The 20,282-nt window shown below is 42.2% G+C and overlaps 1 protein-coding gene across 2 annotated transcripts in view; it reads left to right on the top strand.

The window, feature by feature from the left end:
• The window catches only part of NCSTN (nicastrin), a 184,300-nt gene that overhangs the window by 84,585 nt on the left and 79,433 nt on the right, over nt 1-20,282 (top strand). For both annotated transcript variants that reach the window (XM_069217917.1, XM_069217916.1), the window contains exons 11-12: nt 6,886-7,055; nt 11,325-11,427. In XM_069217917.1, coding sequence (XP_069074018.1) covers nt 6,886-7,055; nt 11,325-11,427 — 273 coding nt within the window. The remainder of the gene's footprint in view (nt 1-6,885; nt 7,056-11,324; nt 11,428-20,282) is intronic.

The following is a 20,282-nucleotide window of genomic DNA, read 5'->3' as shown; positions in this document are numbered from 1 at the left end:
GTGGTAAAAAGAGATAATACTAATGCTCTATTTTGTGGTAGTGTGGTCGAGCAGTAGGCTTATCCAAGGAGTAGTGTTAAGCATTTGTTGTACATACACATAGACAATAAATGAGGTACACACACTCAGAGACAAATCCAGCCAATAGGTTTTGTATAGAAAAATATCTTTTCTTAGTTTATTTTAAGAACCACAGGTTCAAATTTAACATGTAATATCTTGTTTGAAAGGTATTGCAGGTAAGTACATTAGGAACTTTGAATCATTTCAATTGCATGTATACTTTTCAAGTTATTCACAAATAGCTATTTCAAAAGTGGACACAGTGCAATTTTCACAGTTCCTGGGGGAGGTAAGTTTTTGTTAGTTTTACCAGGTAAGTAAGACACTTACAGGGTTCAGTTCTTGGTCCAAGGTAGCCCACCGTTGGGGGTTCAGAGCAACCCCAAAGTTACCACACCAGCAGCTCAGGGCCGGTCAGGTGCAGAGTTCAAAGTGGTGCCCAAAACGCATAGGCTTCAATGGAGAGAAGGGGGTGCCCCGGTTCCAGTCTGCCAGCAGGTAAGTACCCGCGTCTTCGGAGGGCAGACCAGGGGGGTTTTGTAGGGCACCGGGGGACACACAAGCCCACACAGAAATTTCACCCTCAGCGGCGCGGGGGCGGCCGGGTGCAGTGTTAGAACAAGCGTCGGGTTCGCAATGGAAGTCAATGAGAGATCAAGGGATCTCTTCAGCGCTGCAGGCAGGCAAGGGGGGGCTTCCTCGGGGAAACCTCCACTTGGGCAAGGGAGAGGGACTCCTGGGGGTCACTTCTGCAGTGAAAGTCCGGTCCTTCAGGTCCTGGGGGCTGCGGGTGCAGGGTCTTTTCCAGGCGTCGGGACTTAGGTTTCAGAGAGTCGCGGTCAGGGGAAGCCTCGGGATTCCCTCTGCAGGCGGCGCTGTAGGGGCTCAGGGGGGACAGGTTTTGGTACTCACAGTCGTAGAGTAGTCCGGGGGTCCTCCCTGAGGTGTTGGTTCTCCACCAGCCGAGTCGGGGTCGCCGGGTGCAGTGTTGCAAGTCTCACGCTTCTTGCGGGGAGATTGCAGGGGTCTTTAAAGCTGCTCCTTTGGATAAAGTTGCAGTCTTTTTGGAGCAGGTCCGCTGTCCTCGGGAGTTTCTTGTCGTCGTCGAAGCAGGGCAGTCCTCAGAGGATTCAGAGGTCGCTGGTCCCTTTGGAAGGCGTCGCTGGAGCAGAGTTCTTTGGAAGGCAGGAGACAGGCCGGTGAGTTTCTGGAGCCAAGGCAGTTGTTGTCTTCCGGTCTTCCTCTGCAGGGGTTTTCAGCTAGGCAGTCCTTCTTCTTGTTGTTGCAGGAATCTAATTTCTAGGTTCAGGGAGAGCCCTTAAATACTAAATTTAAGGGCTTGTTTAGGTCTGGGGGGTTAGTAGCCAATGGCTACTAGCCCTGAGGGTGGGTACACCCTCTTTGTGCCTCCTCCCAAGGGGAGGGGGTCACATCCCTAATCCTATTGGGGGAATCCTCCATCTGCAAGATGGAGGATTTCTAAAAGTTAGTCACCTCAGCTCAGGACACCTTAGGGGCTGTCCTGACTGGCCAGTGACTCCTCCTTGTTGCTTTCTTTGTTCCCTCCAGCCTTGCCGCCAAAAGTGGGGGCCGTGGCCGGAGGGGGCGGGCAACTCCACTAAGCTGGAGTGCCCTGCTGGGCTGTGACAAAGGGGTGAGCCTTTGAGGCTCACCGCCAGGTGTTACAGCTCCTGCCTGGGGGAGGTGTTAGCATCTCCACCCAGTGCAGGCTTTGTTACTGGCCTCAGAGTGACAAAGGCACTCTCCTCATGGGGCCAGCAACATGTCTCTAGTGTGGCAGGCTGCTGGAACCAGTCAGCCTACACAGATAGTCGGTTAAGTTTCAGGGGGCACCTCTAAGGTGCCCTCTGTGGTGTATTTTACAATAAAATGTACACTGGCATCAGTGTGCATTTATTGTGCTGAGAAGTTTGATACCAAACTTCCCAGTTTTCAGTGTAGCCATTATGGTGCTGTGGAGTTCGTGTAAAACAGACTCCCAGACCATATACTCTTATGGCTACCCTGCACTTACAATGTCTAAGGTTTTGCTTAGACACTGTAGGGGCACAGTGCTCATGCACTGGTACCCTCACCTATGGTATAGTGCACCCTGCCTTAGGGCTGTAAGGCCTGCTAGAGGGGTGTCTTACCTATACTGCATAGGCAGTGAGAGGCTGGCATGGCACCCTGAGGGGAGTGCCATGTCGACTTACTCATTTTGTTCTTACTAGCACACACAAGCTGGTAAGCAGTGTGTCTGTGCTGAGTGAGGGGTCTCTTAGGGTGGCATAATACATGCTGCAGCCCTTAGAGACCTTCCCTGGCATCAGGGCCCTTGGTACCAGAGGTACCAGTTACAAGGGACTTATCTGGATGCCAGGGTGTGCCAATTGTGGAATCAAAAGTACAGGTTAGGGAAAGAACACTGGTGCTGGGGCCTGGTTAGCAGGCCTCAGCACACTTTCAATTCAAAACATAGCATCAGCAAAGGCAAAAAGTCAGGGGGTAACCATGCCAAGGAGGCATTTCCTTACACGTTCCAACTATATTCATCCCCAAATAATGTGGAAAAAGACTTCACACTTATCCAGCTTGTGTCCAAGTCTCGCCCTTGTTACCCTATACCCCTCCCACCTTGTAGGTTTTCACACATCCTTTGCAGTCCAAAACGAGGGGGAATGAACATTAAACTGCACATGTCCACGTCACAGTGGTTAGCAGTTGTAAGCATTTACCAATCTGAGACATGTAGATTACTGTTTTTTGTGTACCAATGTGAATCTGTTAATAGGCAGAAGAGTTTGGCCTCATCCATAATATTGAGATTGGGCCTGGCACGTCTACAAGGAAAGAACACTTATTTGTGATGATTTCAACCTCCATGTCAGAGTGATGTAAGAGGCATAGAGAACAGATCATTTGCAGTGACCAGGTCCTGGGTTCACAAAGTGGGTCTAAGACATATGACGGAGGCAGCACAATTATGTTTGGTATATTATCATTGCCCCTGCCTTCAACTAGTAAACTGACATATGAAATAATAAACTGTTATCAATGAAAGGTAGTAAGCGGCTGCTTGGATATATATATATATATATATATATATATATATATATATATATATATATATATATATATATATATATATATGTGTGTGTGTGTATCCTGAATAGCTCCATGCATTACTAATTTCAGGTGTGGTGGTGACATTCAGTTCACTGCAAAGAACATCTAGCGCACTGTCGCACAATACCCCGTTGCTTTCACCTACTTGAACCATACCACCAAAGGTCAACCTTACATTTTTGTATCAGTGCCAAAAAAGTACTACGGTCCGCAGTGGAATTTGATTTATACATCTTCATAATTTCATCTTTACCTCTTGCGATCTCTGTGGACAAAGTCTTCGTGTGACTTTTGTTTTGAAATTTGAGCCCTTTTAACTTCACTTTAAGTCCATTGCCATGCGTTAATATTAAAAAGCAGCATTGGGAATGACTGTGCAAAGCACCCGCTGCTTTACACGAGCCATGGGTAATGCTGCATCTGTTCCCATACTAAAGTATGCAAAAAAGTGATGGATAGAAAGCTTGAGTTAATCTCAGCCACTGAAAATTTCTCTGACCACATCCCATGCCACTTCAAGTTTAGACCAAGCTCTGTGCATATCAGTCTCGACCCTGCCCCAATTGGAGCACTCAAGCCTGAACAGCCAGACCAGGTCCTTCCTGAACAGGAACACAAGCAACCCAGAACCCTAGTTAGGGCTAGGCAGGCTATACCTGGCTGATGAGACATGGGTTCTGTGCAACTGGAACCAACTATACCTGGATGAAGGCCTGTAATAAGAGCAAAATAAGTCCTAAGTTGCTTGTGTGCTAGTTCAGGGAGGGAATGGCAGTGCGAGCTGTACTGTTCTCATTGGAGCAGGGTATAGACTGAATTGCATCTGGTTGGGCCCAAACTGAAGTATGATGGTGTGCAAAATAAGGATGGATCAGAATGCGGCCTGAGTAATTACTAGTGGCTGAGATTAATTCAATAGGTATGCCCGACGTTTGCTCTCTTTTTGTACCTATGATATGAGTGCTGTATGTTTCAAAACAAACATTAAATCCATAACAATTAAAAATGGTTTTGCTGCCACCAGACCATTTGTAAACTTAGGATAATTGTATGGGCCATTCTAGGGCCTGAGGACACTCCTAGACTGTGATCGCACTCCTCCGCCAATAATCAGCTGGTGTATTTCACACTGTTTTGATGTACCACTGATGGATACCTAATGTGTGTTCCAATCTCAAATGTAAAAGTGAATCTCTTGCTGTTCCTTGCGCCATGTGATTGATATGCTGTTTGTATAAAGCCAATAAAAATATATATTTTTTAAAAGCGATGAAAAATGCAAAGTCAATTATATCCTTGAATTAGTATGTTCTCGTTCCAAGATCAGTATTTCAAGACAATGTGTTCCTGTGTTAGTCAGATAATATTTAGCCATCCAAACACTTAGTCAATAATTTTCCCATTTGTAAGTGTTAACAATTTTATAGCTTGCTATCTAAACATGTCATAATTATGGTTATGGCAAGGTGTCAGTATCAGTGCTTTTTCACCAGATTTCCTTTACATGTCAGCACATCATAAATGTTAAATCCATCTGTTTGTTTCCTCTTCATGGTACCCTATCACAATGGATACCTCTCACATTCTATCCAGAGCAACCTAAAATGCATCCTACGCATTATGTGCTGATCCTCTGCCTATTTGTGTGAATATGTTTATACTTGTGGCTTTTTAGGCACTTACCCAATTGTTGACATCTTTCACTTTTGGCTTCACACTGGGTGTCACTGTGGCTTTCCAAGCCATAGCCATGCTTCTTTTTGCTAGAACCAAGGACAGGTTGGGAAACTGGGGGGTATGTTAATATCTCCTGGATCATGGGAACTGGCAGAGAAGTCAAAGCGGCTAACCCTATTTGTTTCCGAGAAATATCTTTAAGGATTTGTGTTACCTTGCTTCAATACTCCTGAACTAATCCCATACCATATGGGGACATTTTGATTGTGGTGAGCTCCTTCTACTTAGGACAGCGAGTATTTACACCACTGCACATTTTACTTATTCAAGGAGGAGAAAGATGTGGTTGGTGAAAAAAATGAAATCGAGTATACCGGAGACATTTATTCCTTGAAACTGCGTCCCCACCATCCTTGACTTAGATATACCTAAATATAAAGATGATCCAATCTTGATATATAATTTTAAGGCTTATGGCATTAACGTCACACAAATAAAGAACTTCTAGAATGCCATGTGAATTACTTTGAAGCTAGTTGCTTCTGACCATGACACTTTATTTAGTACTTTTAAAACAATTTCACACTGAAAATATTGTTAATGACGTCATCAACAACAGAGATAAATATAACGCTTCCAAGTGTGTAATTGCTGACAAGAGGGCTACGGTTTGTTGTCTTAACACATACTGAACACTCAGAAAATAGTTATATCCTGCAGTTTTACTTATTTTTATAAAATAACAGGGCACTCTTGTGGTCCAACCCATGCATCTGCTCCTCTAATGCCCTTGTGTTGACCCACTTTTGGAGAGAACAGTTGTTGCTATCCATGTGTTTTGTTATCATTGTTGTACTAGTAGGCTTCTATTTATGATATGAAAAAACTGGTTTCCAGAATTCAAAGGTCCCCAAAAAAGGGTAGACTTTTTGAGATTGGACAATTGGTGTTATTAAGTACTGGGTATTAAAAGGAGTGCTTATAGAAAAGGAAGGCATATAAAAAAAAAAAAAACCTGATCCCCCTGTTGCAATTCTTACTTGACCTCTTCTTTTAAATGTCAGTTTCCTTAACAAAATGTCTCCTGCACCCATGTTCACCGAAAGGCCTATGTCACCATCTTCTGCTTGCAAGTTACTTGGATTCTTTTACTACTGCCCTTCACCCCGTTGTCCCCACTACTTCTTTTAGCTTCAACCTCATGTACTGTCAGCATGGCATTAAATACCTCCTTTCTGCTTCATGTTACTTCGACGTCCACAAATCACACATAGCTGACCTTTCTTGTACCTCCCTTCTTTCACCCACCTCGCTCTGACTTTGCTTAAAACGTACTAGTCCTTCAGGCCACCCTTTCCAAGTGCATCCTTTTTACTTTTATTAATTTATTCTCCTGACCCTGTGCCTTCCTTCCACCCAGCACAACTTTTTCCAGCCATTTAAACAATTGTTATTTTTTGTGTACTTGCCTTGCTCTGTCCTTCTTCCACCTGTTGTGCTCCCACCAATTTAAATGTAATATTGCCTAATTGTTACACCCAGCTTCTGACAGCCACCTCTTACTACTGTTCATCTTCCCTGTATGACATCTGCTTTACCCGCACACACAAGCATAACGGAGAATACGGTTGGCAAACTTGACTGTAGTTTTAAGCATTACCCACTGCTGTGCCAATCTTCTTGCTTAGTATGGCTGCAGCCTGGGACCAGCGCAGGTAAGATTGCACCCTCCGCACTTCAGTCTCTGAAAAAAGTGGGAGCAAACTGTATAAAAAGAGCTTTGCTTCAACTTCCAGTGACCTAGGGGAAAAGTTGTTCTATGATATATTTGCGTCTTGACATTGATAAATGTGTGCTATATCTAACGCAGAATTTATTCATGCCTGTTTTCCTAACCTGTCAGTGATTTCCACCGCTTTCCTTTAACAGTTTATTCAGACAGTTATGCATATGAGTTACACGGTTATTGTACTTTATTTGAAAGTAAAACTATCATGGTATTTTACATATTTTCAGGTGGAGACTCTGGTGCAGACCCTGTTGAATGCCAGTCAGAATACAAATGTAACCCTTCAGGAAGTTGACCAGTCTCAGCCACTCCCACCTTCTTCCTTCCAGCGCTTTCTTAAAGCCCGAAACATCCCCGGAGTAGTGCTCACTGATCACCAGAGTGCCTTTCAGAATAGGTACTGTCTTTATGCACTCTCTGAATAGAAGCCGTTCAGAACTACAATGCAACTAAAAACCAGAATTGAATGCTATAAAGCGGTCTGTTATATATAGTTTAAATATTTTTTTATGTAATAATTTACTTGCGCCATCTGCATTTGCAAATTACAGCATTACCCAAATTGCAAATTAGATTACAATGTCGAATGCATTCCTTATATTAGCTTAGTTCACTCATTTAAAATACAGAGTACGAGGTATTATGGCTTGACAAATGTAGATATGCACTGGTTTGCTTTTTAACTGTAGAGCCCTTTTTGTTTTTAGTAGTGGCCTACTCGTATATAAATTTAGGATGATGATGAATCTGTATTGGCCTGTGATTTGCCCATCATGATCAATAAATGACAATTGTTGAGTGTGGTCTTTTCTGGTAGATCTGTCTGGCAATGACGTGCATAGTTTAAACTTTATACACAACTTTGTGGACCCAACGAGTACAGGAGTGATTACGTCTCTGTAATAAACAGCAAGAAAAAAATCTAAACAAGGCTTTTTGAGCTATTTAATGCCTTGTTTCCCATGAAACAAGGCACTCTCTCTTGGGTTTTTCCATGTGGAATATATATTTTGTCTTATAGAAATGCCTATCTTATTTTTAAAATGATCGCTATAAAAACATGCTTAATAGCATGCAGTTATAGTATATTTCATGAAAAAAAATATGTGTTTCTGAAAAGCCCTCTTTTGGATGTCATTAAAAAAATACAAAGTTGAAAAATGGAGCATTTGAAAATTTGGTAAATCAAAAGGATTTTTTACTTTAAGGAGACCAGATGCACTACTTTTCTGATTATGTAGCAGTGTTCACATTTCAGTTCATTTTGACAGAGGGATACAAGAAGGGATTTATTTGATTATACTTCAATAGTGTTTGGGTTTACCGTGAAGATGGGAGATTTTATATGAATTCAAAGATGATTCCTATTGGGGAGAACAAGGATTTTAAGTAAGCATGTTTTCCTTTTTCACTGTGGGAATGTATTGATATTAAAACAGAATATAGTAGATGGGTGTAAAGAAATGGCTCCCTGTTGCAGTTACCCCCCACTTTTTGCCTGATACTGATGCTGACTTGACTGAGAAGTGTGCTGGGACCCTGCTAACCAGGCCCCAGCACCAGTGTTCTTTCACCTAAAATGTACCATTGTCTCCACAATTGGCACAACCCTGGCACCCAGGTAAGTCCCTTGTAACTGGTACCCCTGGTACCAAGGGCCCTGATGCCAGGGAAGGTCTCTAAGGGCTGCAGCATATCTTATGCCACCCTGGGGACCCCTCACTCAGCACAGACACACTACTTGTCAACTTGTGTGTGCTAGTGAGGACAAAACGAGTAAGTCGACATGGCACTCCCCTCAGGGTGCCATGCCAACCTCACACTGCCTGTGGCATAGGTAAGTCACCCCTCTAGCAGGCTTTACAGCCCTAAGGCAGGGTGCACTATACCACAGGTGAGGGCATATGTGCATGAGCAATATGCCCCTACAGTGTCTAAGCAAAACCTTAGACATTGTAAGTGCAGGGTAGCCATAAGAGTATATGGTCTGGGAGTCTGTCAAAAACGAACTCCACAGCTCCATAATGGCTACACTGAATACTGGGAAGTTTAGTATCAAACTTCTCAGAATAATAAACCCACACTGATGCCAGTGTTGGATTTATTAAAAAATGCACACAGAGTGCATCTTAGAGATGCCCCCTGTATTTTACCCAATTGTTCAGTGGGGGACTGACTGGTCTGTGCCAGCCTGCTGCTGAGAGACGAGTTTCTGACCTCATGCGGTGAGAGCCTTTGTGCTCTCTGAGGACAGAAACAAAGCCTGCTCTGGGTGGAGGTGCTTCACACCTCCCCCCTGCAGGAACTGTAACACCTAGCAGTGAGCTTCAAAGGCTCAAGCTTCGTGTTACAATGCCCCAGGGCACTCCAGCTAGTGGAGATGCCCGCCCCCTGGACCCAGCCCCCACTTTTGGCGGCAAGTCCAGGAGAGATAATGAGAAAAACAAGGAGGCGTCACTGGCCAGTCAGGACAGCCCCTAAGGTGTCCTGAGCTGAGGTGACTCTGACTTTTAGAAATCCTCCATCTTGTAGAAGGAGGATTCCCCCAATAGGGATAGGAATGTGACCCCCTCCCCTTGGGAGGAGGCACAAAGAGGGTGTACCCACCCTCAGGGCTAGTAGCCATTGGCTACTAACCCCCCAGACCTAAACACGCCCTTAAATTTAGTATTTAAGGGCTTCCCTGAACCTAAGAATTTAGATTCCTGCAACTTACAAGAAGAAGAGGACTGCTGAGCTAAAAGACCCCTGCAGAGGAAGAAAAGAAGACACCAACTGCTTTGGCCCCAGACCTACCGGCCTGTCTCCTGCCTTCCAAAGAAACCTGCTCCAGCGACGCTTTCCCAAGGACCAGCGACCTCTGAATCCTCAGAGGACTGCCCTGCTTCAAGAAAGACCAGAAACTCCCGAGGACAGCGGCCCTGCTCCAAAAGACTGCAACTTTGTTTCGAAGGAGCAGATTTAAAGACCCCTGCAACTCCCCGCAAGAAGCGTGAGACTTGCAACACTGCACCCTGCGACCCCGACTCGACTGGTGGAGAACCAACACCTCAGGGAGGACCCTCCGGCGACTCAGAGACTGTGAGTAACCAAAGTTGTCCCCCCTGAGCCCCCACAGCGACGCCTGCAGAGGGAATCCCGAGGCTCCCCCTGACCGCGACTGCCTGAACCTAAAGTCCCGACGGCTGGAAAAGACGCTGCACCTGCAGCCCCCAGCACCTGAAGGAACGGAACTTCTGTGCAGGAGTGACCCCCAGGAGGCCCTCTCCCTTGCCCAGGTGGTGGCTACCCCGAGGAGCCCCCCCCCCCCCCCTTGCCTGCCTGCACCGCTGATGAGATCCCTTGGTCTCTCATTGAAAACCCGACGCATGTTTGCACACTTCCCCCGGCCGCCCCCGTGCTGCTGAGGGTGTACTTTCTGTGCTAACTTGTGTCCCCCCCCCGGTGCCCTACAAAACCCCCCTGGTCTGCCCTCCGAAGACGCGGGTACTTACCTGCTGGCAGACCGGAACCGGGGCACCCCCTTCTCTCCATTGAAGCCTATGTGTTTTGGGCACCTCTTTGACCTCTGCACCTGACCGGCCCTGAGCTGCTGGTGTGGTAACTTTGGGGTTGCTCTGAACCCCCAACGGTGGGCTACCTTGGACCCAAACCTGAGACTTGTAAGTAATTTACTTACCTGCTAAAACTAACAATAACTTACCTCCCCCAGGAACTGTGAAAATTGCACTGTGTCCACTTTTAAAACAGCTATTTGTGTTTTATGTGAAAAGTATATATGCTACTGTAATTATTCAAAGTTCCTAAAGTACTTACCTGCAATACCTTTCAAATGAGATATTACATGTAGAATTTGAACCTGTGGTTCTTAAAATAAACTAAGAAAAGATATTTTTCTATAACAAAACCTATTGGCTGGATTTGTCTCTGAGTGTGTGTTCCTCATTTATTTCCTGTGTGTATGTACAACAAATGCTTAACACTACTCCTTTGATAAGCCTACTGCTCGACCACACTACCACAAAATAGAGCATTAGTATTATCTCTTTTTGCCACTATCTTACCTCTAAGGGGAACCCTTGGACTCTGTGCATACTATTCCTTACTTTGAAATAGTGCATACAGAGCCAACTTCCTACAATGGGTCATTCCTCAACTTTGATGTAATGAAGTGGAAAACGGTTAAAGTTAAACTTTGCAAGCTAAATGTTCAGAGAGACCTTTTATTTGATTATTCAGTTCTGTGTTCGATTTTCTTTGACTAGGTCTTGATTGTTGATTAGAAAAAAATGAATTTTTGTTTTTCATTATATAATTTTGTGCTTTAGAAATGTTGGGCTAAAACATGCCAGTAGTAACTAGCTGGATTCTATGGCTGAGGATAGGTGCTTGTTGTAGCTGCATTGGTTGATATGCAAACTAGTAATCCTGTAAGCTCCAACAAGGCATGTAAAACTGTTTATTTACAAGATCAGATAAAATAACGTTTCTGCTAGAAGACCTTTTGTGCCATTTCGCAATATGCTGGAATAGTTAGTGGTTCTTCGGCATTAGATCTTTCTTAGATTTAAGTCCTTCAGTCATCATCTTTATTAAGCTGGGAATCCCACAGTAAGGCAGTACAATGTTAAACCTAGGCTAATGCTACATTTACCTTTGCTTTTAGATATTACCAGAGTATATATGATACTGCTGAAAATATTCGGTTGGAATATCCTGCTGGACTCAGCCCTGAAGAAGAAATGGACTATGTCACCAATATATCCAAGGTTGTAAAATCTGGTATAATACTTTAGCTGCGCTTGTTTTATGATTGTTGATGTATATCTCCAGATCAGTTTATTGCTTCCTTTGCTAGACACAGCTCTTAATGTATGATAACAAGTCCACTTGCATTTATTAATTCACTGGAGGGCATGGACATGCCAACTCCAGTTTATATAATTCATGCTTAATTGTTCCACTCCTACTCTACTTTTGCATGCAGAAGCACAATGAAGCATCTGTCCAGGTGTTGTTTGGAAAGGACTTACAAATAACTGGAATTATCACTTGGGCGATATGGTGATAAACTGTTGAACATTGTCTAAGCTGTGCTTTTATGTACCCTGTGATTAAAATGTTTTTTACAGCTACCATAGAGGTTTGCACATGCAAGACATTAAATCATATTCCTACCACTTCTGGAACTAACCATCAAAAGAAGTTTCACCACAATTAAATATTTGTTATTACTTACCATTATTCATAGACAGTAATTTTGGGACTGACCTACGCTCTTGTAATCCATATTAAACATTTATTTAGATACAAATAAATACCACTATGTTTTGTTACAACACCTTATTCGTAAATTCTAAAGTGTCCAAGATACAAACCTCCATCTTCATTAAACTGATAACCTATTGTTTAGTTTCTTATGTATTCATTCTTATAAAACACAACTGCATATTCACATAGCCATCATTTTATTGCACAATCCATTTCATCAATGCCCAATGTATCTGTTCTGTTTTCCCTTTTGATTGAAATATGCACATATTAATTTGAAATCATCTTCTCTCTGCCATTAGCCATCTGTCTATTTGTTTATTATGAACTTTCCCATACGTAGCGGGTAGATATCATAGAACACAATTATATTGAATTTTTACACATTGTTTTTTTTTTATTTCAGTTTTTGTTGAACACAAAGTCAATAGAAAAAGAAATACACATTTTCTATCTATTACATACTATGTAGTCTTACATATTCCCTTCATACATGCCAGTCCCCTTTATAAATGAGGCAGTATTAAAGTAAGGTAGAACAATAGCTTAAGGAAGCCACTAAACCTACCTTGAGCTTCAGCATTTGGGAACCTAGCCTCAAGGTATGTTAAAAGTTCCCACAGTGTGCCCAGGCTTTCAAAAGGATCTTCCATCTCCTTAACTAATGTTCAAAGTAACGGCCTGTTGCCCGGCACTCGCTCTGTTCTCATACCACAGATTGGAAACCCACACCAAATCCTAGTCTAAAAGGTGAATGGTACCAGCGTAGGAGTTTTATATACTGCAACACTTGTATTAACTTGAACTCTGACTATTTGCCTCCAAACCTCAGTTCAAAGTTCTGATATGGTAGCACAATGCCAGCTGGATTACTGAAGCCACTTTAAAATTTAGGGCAGATTAGAACACATGGTTTTAAGTAACTTTCTGTCTTTGGCACATAAAGCAAACAGCAATGAAAATAGTCTATTTTATGTGGTGTTAAATGAGGGTAAAGGCTGTTTTTCTATTATACATTTTTCTGGCAAGTCAATGTTAACTTTGGTGATGGCTGGTGAGATTCTGGACCACTCCATTAATTGCATAGTTTTGTTCAGTTTGTTATTTTAATCTGTGAGTGATTTCTCAGATAGTTAAAGTGTGCCCAAGTGGATTAACGTGTATAAACTGGAGGTTATGTTTGGAACACTTATTTCCTCACAAATGTTTTCCCTTGCTGTTTTGATGGAAAATCTCCAATCATTACATAGTTTGACATTCAATATTTAGAATACTTTGGAAATATCAGAATGCTAAAATACATTTTATTGATTTTAATTACGGGATTTCTGCTCCGCATTGAGATAGAAAGATGTGTATTCCTTGCAAATCAAAATTAAATAATCATTTTGTTTCTGATGATAAATTAATTAAAACTTGGGAAAATACATTTTAAACTTTCTCTGCAATCTCTCACAGTGGCTTAGGAATTGTTCCCAAAACAGAGGAATCTTGCTATAAAGGACACCATAGTGTACTTGCCTACAATAACATGAAATGTATAGTGACTTCTAGCATGGATCTTCCTATACCAGCCATTTTTTTTGCTTCAGTATGAATTTTCTTTATTGCATCCAGAGACTTTTTTCCTTTCTCAGATCAAAGGATTAGAGATAATGTATAACTGTAAGTATTTTGTTGAAGTGGCCTATTGAATTTTTTAATAGAGAGTTTTGGAGAGATAGCTTGTGTTGGACAGATTCATTCATGCCTATAAGCCAGTGAATAGATTTTCATTTCCTCTCAAATTTATTCATAAAATCCTATAATTAACTGCTGTATTTCATTTCATGCAAATGTGATTTTATTGGCTGTTTCAGACCCACACTATCTCTGTTGTGATCCATGCACAGTTCTGCCATTTTGACCAGTGTTTATGAAATGGATTTTCGTTAGAAAGATAATTGAAAGATCTGTCACTTTTCAATCTAGGCAACACACACAAAAAATACTGAATTAATTCCAGTTAGTGTTCATACCTTTGTAAAATGCAGACTGTATCCCTCTACTTGATAGATACTGTACTGTGTGTCCTTGACTCTGGCAGTTTGGATTTACTTGTTCTCCTTGAGCTAGCAACTGGTATTGTTACGAACATGTATATACTGGTCACCAGAACCCTCACAAAATGCATTAACATTATAGCACAAGCTTTCCTCATACTTACTGTACAGTTCACCTTGGATTACTCTGAGGAACACTTTTCAACGAGGTCTGGATCTTAGTGAGTTTCTCAAATATCTATAGTGGCTCAAACCCAATTTAATTATTTTACTCAGAACCTCTTGGAGACAACATGGAGAAATCGGGCAGGATATAGCATCAGTTCACTGATGACACACAGCTTTGTCAGAATGTCCATACTCAACGACAATACTCACTTAGCCAAGACCCTTAGTATCATCTAAGACAATCATCTAAGCCAGTTGAATTAAAAACAGAGCACTACAACTCAGTCTTGCTCTGGGCTAGGAAAATCTGGTACATACCTCCACACTTTCTGAACTACTACTTACATAGTTTTTTTGTGATACATCATGAAAGCTTCCTTATTAAAGACCCATACAACATGACTAATGGCTCGCTGTTAAACAGACGTTGTCAGTCAGGCTCAGCACTATCAGATCAATAATCTCTAGCTATTACTGCTAACTCTTATCCATTCTCCACTTCGTTAAACCCCCCTTCTCCTTTTCTACTGTTTTATTTTCTCTTTGCTCAGCCCAACTCTGTGTACAGACTTAAATCTTTATTCTAGGCCAGAGTAAAATGTTGTACTGGTGTGTTTTTTTTTTAATTTGTAAAAAAATATTTTCCCGTGGTCTTACCCTGCCCTTTTTTGATTTTCTGTAAATATGTTGTAATTATCCCAGTACTTGCATGTTTTAAAAGCACAATTTTAGTTACCTTTAAAAATAGGTTTTACATCATAAATCTCTGCAAGATTCACATATTGTGTGTATTCTGCCATCTACTGATTGGACCCAGAAAGTCCTACTTGCTTTGTTAGGGACTTGTAGATGGGTGAGTCTGGTTACACCAGATCCTTCAAGAGTACGCTATTAAATACTTCTTTGTGTGGCCAAGTCTTCAGATTATTTTTTCCACCTTATAACTTGGAGGTGGCTGCTGTGCTGCCTGCAGAAAGAGAGAGAGGGATGAAGACCCCTCAGAAACTAACAACAATAAAATTGGTGGTAGGAATAATTTTTGCTCCAATTGACACTCTGAGCTTGTATCTGGTTAGGAAGCAGGGTGCAAATACATCTACAGCCCTACAACCTGCAAGGCATTTATGACAGGTAAGTAACATTTTCTGTGTGCAGTATGTGCTTGTTGTTTTCGATCACATACTCTGTCCAGTCTGAAAACTGGTGGCCTTTACCCTAAAGTGGTGGTTTGCGAACTGCTTCTCCAAAAGATGTTTGGAGCAAAGTTTTAAGACAAGTTTGCCTAATTTGGCTTTTTTTCAGTCAGGAATACCTATGAAATTATTCTTTGCAAAATTGTGAATGGTAGGCCATGTTACTGACATTCATATGTCTGCTTAACGTATGTTGTTGAAGAAATCCATTTTTTTGTAAGTGCAGTGTGCTCTTAGCACTTCATGGAGTGTACATTTTGCTTTAGATTAACAGACTTGAATACACTTAGCTATCCATCGAGCAATGGGGGACATCAAAATACTCCTCTAAGTGAGGCTATTCAAAAGCTACAAAAGTTGTTTAGTATTTCTCAAAATGTTTGTTCTCTTGTGTTTTTTTGATATTTAAAGTTTTTGAGGTTGTGAAAAAATGATTGGCAAGTCAATGGTTTGTTTAATATGGAACGTGGAGACAACATTAGGCAAAAAACAAAGATTTGTTCCAAGTATAACATCATCTCCGTGGACAGGAATAAAAGGTTCTTCCATTTTCTTTCAAAGCTGATAGTTCACCAACTCTACAAAGAAAAGTGACTGCAGTGAGGTAAGCCATCTTCCATGAAAGGTACTGCATTGGACAAGAGTGCAGTGGCTCAATAAGGGGTGGGTCCATGAGCAGAGTCAAAACCGTATGTTAGTACCAGAGAAGGGTAGTTACCTATTCTTTGAAAGCTTTATTGCCTGGTGTTTTACGAATTGACTGGTGCTGTCTATTTTGTATGTAAGCTGCTACAGCAGATAAATATACCCTTATTGAACAGTAAGCTAACTGTCCTTAGTAACATACAGTGACTTGCATCAGTGCTTCTAGAGGCTGCTTGCCGAAGGTGGGCTAGTAACAAAAAACCCTCCTTTATTTGGCCTGTAATGTGCCTGAGTAGTTGGCTTGATGGCCTCTTTCAGAATTGTCACATACTATTCTTGACAATTTAGATAAAAGATCTCTAAAAGTTCAGGTGCCAGATCTCAAGATTGAGTGCCCTCAGATTAGGATGTTGCATCTGACCTTCATGTTTGGTGAGTAGGGCTGGGCCCAGAGGCAGTTTCTCATGTGGATGTACTGACATCTCCAGGAGAATTAAATCTAAATACTGTCTCACCTAGGTGGTTGGTGTAAGAATGAATCTCATTGACACTTGTTTCCTTTTTCTTACTACATATAGTAGAAGTGGTAATGGTGGTAAAGCGTGCAAATGTTACTGACCAATTCACCCATAGTGCTTTGCCCATGGACTGTGATGTGGGCCAAGTGTGCCCTACCATTTGAGGGAGCTGTCTGTGGTGATAGTCACCAGTAGCTGGTTGTCAATAAACTATTTGTACAGTAATAGATTCTTGTGGCTCTATCATTGCAGTTTTAGCTTAAATTTTGGCTCTGCCTACATTGGGTTCGCCAGTTGTTTGTGACCGTTGTATGCCCAGACACACTCAGAGTGTGTACATATATAATTGAGGATTTGGGATCATTGCAGTGCAAGACCCCCTTCATTTGTATCAGTTTCATGACTTTCATCACTGTTAAAGAGCACAAAGTTTGGTCAATGAGAAGCCACATTTAAAATTCATTCTCTCTCTCTCTCTCTCTCTCTCTCTCTCTCTCTCTCTCTCTCTCTCTCTCTCTCTCTCTTCTCTCTCTTCTCTCTCTTCTCTCTCTTCTCTCTCTCCTCTCTCTCCTCTCTCTCCTCTCTCTCCTCTCTCTCCTCTCTCTCCTCTCTCTCCTCTCTCTCCTCTCTCTCCTCTCTCTCCTCTCTCCTCTCTCTCTCTCCTTTTGTTGCCACTGTATTTGGAATCACTCTTAGAAAGGGTTTCATTTGTTGGTGAGCAAGGCATGGATTGTAAACTGGAGCTGAGGCATAGTTCAATGTTGAATCTCAGAAGGAAGTTCCTTGAAGTGTAGTCATTGCTGTGGGTTTTATTGGGGCCTCTGGAGACAAATATTTCCTTATGTTGGAGTCATCCTAGGATGTATAGTTGGGACCCTGCTCCATCTAAGTCCCCAGAATACTGGTGGGCCCTCTTCAAATTTAGTTTCCTTGATGCCCGCTACAGTGGATGGTTGTAGAGGGCTTTGTCACTGCATTCTCTAATGGGCTCACTACCTATCTCTTCAGTGCCAGATGGTCTTTCCACACTGGAACAAGCCACAGGCTAAGATTTCTTGTTCTTCCTTGGTAGACAAAGGCTTCAGGCTCTAGGTTGGTCTGACCAGGGGTATTTACAGTTAATGTTTTAATATAATTTAAAGGGAATGTTCTCTATAACCCTCACATCCACAAGTCAATCTTGTGTCATTTATCCCAAGGGTTTCAGTTAGATGTTTGTTTTGATGCTGTCAACGTTCACTCATTGTCTTTAGAAGTCATGGGGATTAGTGTTTGACTTCTGTTGTTGCATTTTTGGTTTTGCTGCATGACTATCCAGAGTTTAATTTTGTAAGTCTGAATCCAATGGCAGGAAAAAAACAGTCTGAGGTGGATTCTATGTACTGGTGCATTGTGAATTTCAGTGAGGGATGAATCGCCACCGGAAACCAAAACTTTACATCAAAGTAAAACAACCTGGAACATCTGCTTCCAAAACATGATGGCTGGAGTCTGCAGAGCATGTGCAGCACTTGCTGCAGACCTAATTTCATCTTAGTATTACTTAGTTGTTAAATTCTCTAACACCTTTCACCCATGTCTCTGCTCTATAAAACCACAAAATGAATCTTCTCTAGCATACCTGTCAATGTTGGCTGTCAGCAGATCACTTCCTCATATCCAATAATTGTCATCTGTTCCAACTGGCTTATTGTCCGGTGCTATACAAATCTACCATAAAGAGCTTTTTGCCTGCGAGCACCTGTTCAAATCCAAACTGTTGAAGAATTATAGATTGACTTTTGCAATTTCTGTATTTTAATACTGAGCCTAACATGTGATTAGAGATACCTTCAAGTTACATAAAATGCCCTACCAAATAGAGAGAATTTTGTTGCACTTCATTTTCCAGCCTAGTGGTTCCTCACAAATGTGTAAATTTTGTACTTAGACCTTACAATCTTACTTGGCTTGTCAGGTTCCCTCGATTATGAATTTTGAAAACTCAGTTCTGGGTTACAAGCCTCTTGCACATTTTGTATTGTACCATATTAAGGGTGACAGTACGAGTCTAGAAATATTGTATGTACTATCTTGCCTATGCTTACATTTCTTGGTAAGTGTATGCATGTATATAATATCATATATGTTTGCTGGCATGTGTGGCTGTAGATACACATGCTCTGCATACTTCTGCCATCTAGATTTGGGGCTGTTTTTGTGCAAGTCATTTTTCTTCGAAGAAGTCTCTTGAGTCACAAAGTAAAGTGACTCATCTTCTCGGTGATCATGTTCATGGGCAACAACTTCATTGTTAGATTTTTTTCTTTTGCCATCGGGTTCGGACGTGTTCTTTGGTGATCCAGTTTGAGACTGTTTTCAGGCTCCATTTGGTACATTTACAACTCTATTCCAGTCGGTATTATTCTCTAACTCCCCCATCGAAAATAAAGAAAACCTTCACTTGTCTATTCAACGCTTTCAATTGGCAGCCTTCCAGCCTTCTTTTCTGATCTCGTCCGATTCAAACTATGATGAGCTGCTATTGGAACGGAGTCCATTTCAATTCTGTCCTAGCTGCCATGCAAAGTATCCCCACGCCGACCTCCACCAGGTTTGTAACAAGTGTCTGTCTCCTGACCATGACAAAAATAACTGTGAGGCCTGTCAATTGTTTTGAAAACATTACAGGATCCCAGAACACGTTGAGAGGAGATCCAGTGTAAGTCCTCGAGGAGACCCCAGACACCTTCGGGCTCCAAGACACTGAACAGGAGGAAGAACTGCACAAGGCCTCGGCAGCAGAAAAGGATTCCCTTTCCATCCTGAACTCGGAGTTGTATTCGGAAGTACAGTTCGATATGCAGATCTAAAATTTAGTTCAGTACAATGCGCAGTAAATACTGATGCTGCTGTCCAGCCTACTAAAAGACATTTGTTTTTGACTGAAATTTCGACTCCCGGCCACCTCTGCCTTCGGGGCATGGTAGGCCCTGACCATCTGCTAAGGATGCCCTACCCTTGGGCCCTGCACTGAAAGCCAAGCTGAAACACACTTCTGTTGTTCAGAGCCTACAGTCTCGAACAAGCCGAACATCTTCCTTATCGGCATCAAGCGCCTCCACTTCCACAACTTAGGCTCTGACCACCTTGGTGCAGAAACACAGGCCACCTTCAGTACCAGAACCGATCCTAGAGACAAATGCAGAGTGGATTGACCCGAAACAGAAGAAAATACGTATTCAGCTTTCTACAGGATATATTTTGGCAAAACAGTGCAATCGCAGCTACTCCATCAAAGCGACAGCTTACTTTTGAGGATTTACCTGCACCTCCTAAAAAGAAGGACTTTGCCACTAGTATTTTACATCCACCTCTGCCTGCTTTGCCACCACCTCCTCCTCTACCTCTCTCATCACTATCGCCACCTCATCGCTCACTTAGCGGCATCGTTGATGTTACACCACAAGGCTCACCACAGTCTTACACAGGGGATCAAGGAGAAGATGATACCTTACATCAGACAGATAAAGACCCATAGGATATCTATGACATTGACCCCCCCCCCCCCAACCCCGTAATAATGACCCGGACCTCTACCCATCTAAGCCCTCACCTCTGGATGATGCTACATCATTCCAGGAATGCAAGGGCAACTGCATAAAACCAGGTCCCATTACACAAAGACCCCATAGAGGAGGGCTTTCTGCCCATTCTAAAAGGGATGAGCAGACATGCAGAGGAGGTCTTTAAAGATCCAGTACAGGCATGTATTGTTACTCCACGAATCGATAAATACAAGGATGCA

Source organism: Pleurodeles waltl, chromosome 12, assembly GCF_031143425.1.
Source record: "Pleurodeles waltl isolate 20211129_DDA chromosome 12, aPleWal1.hap1.20221129, whole genome shotgun sequence".
NCBI lineage: Eukaryota > Metazoa > Chordata > Amphibia > Caudata > Salamandridae > Pleurodeles > Pleurodeles waltl.
This window is presented reverse-complemented; position numbering and strand designations above follow the sequence as displayed.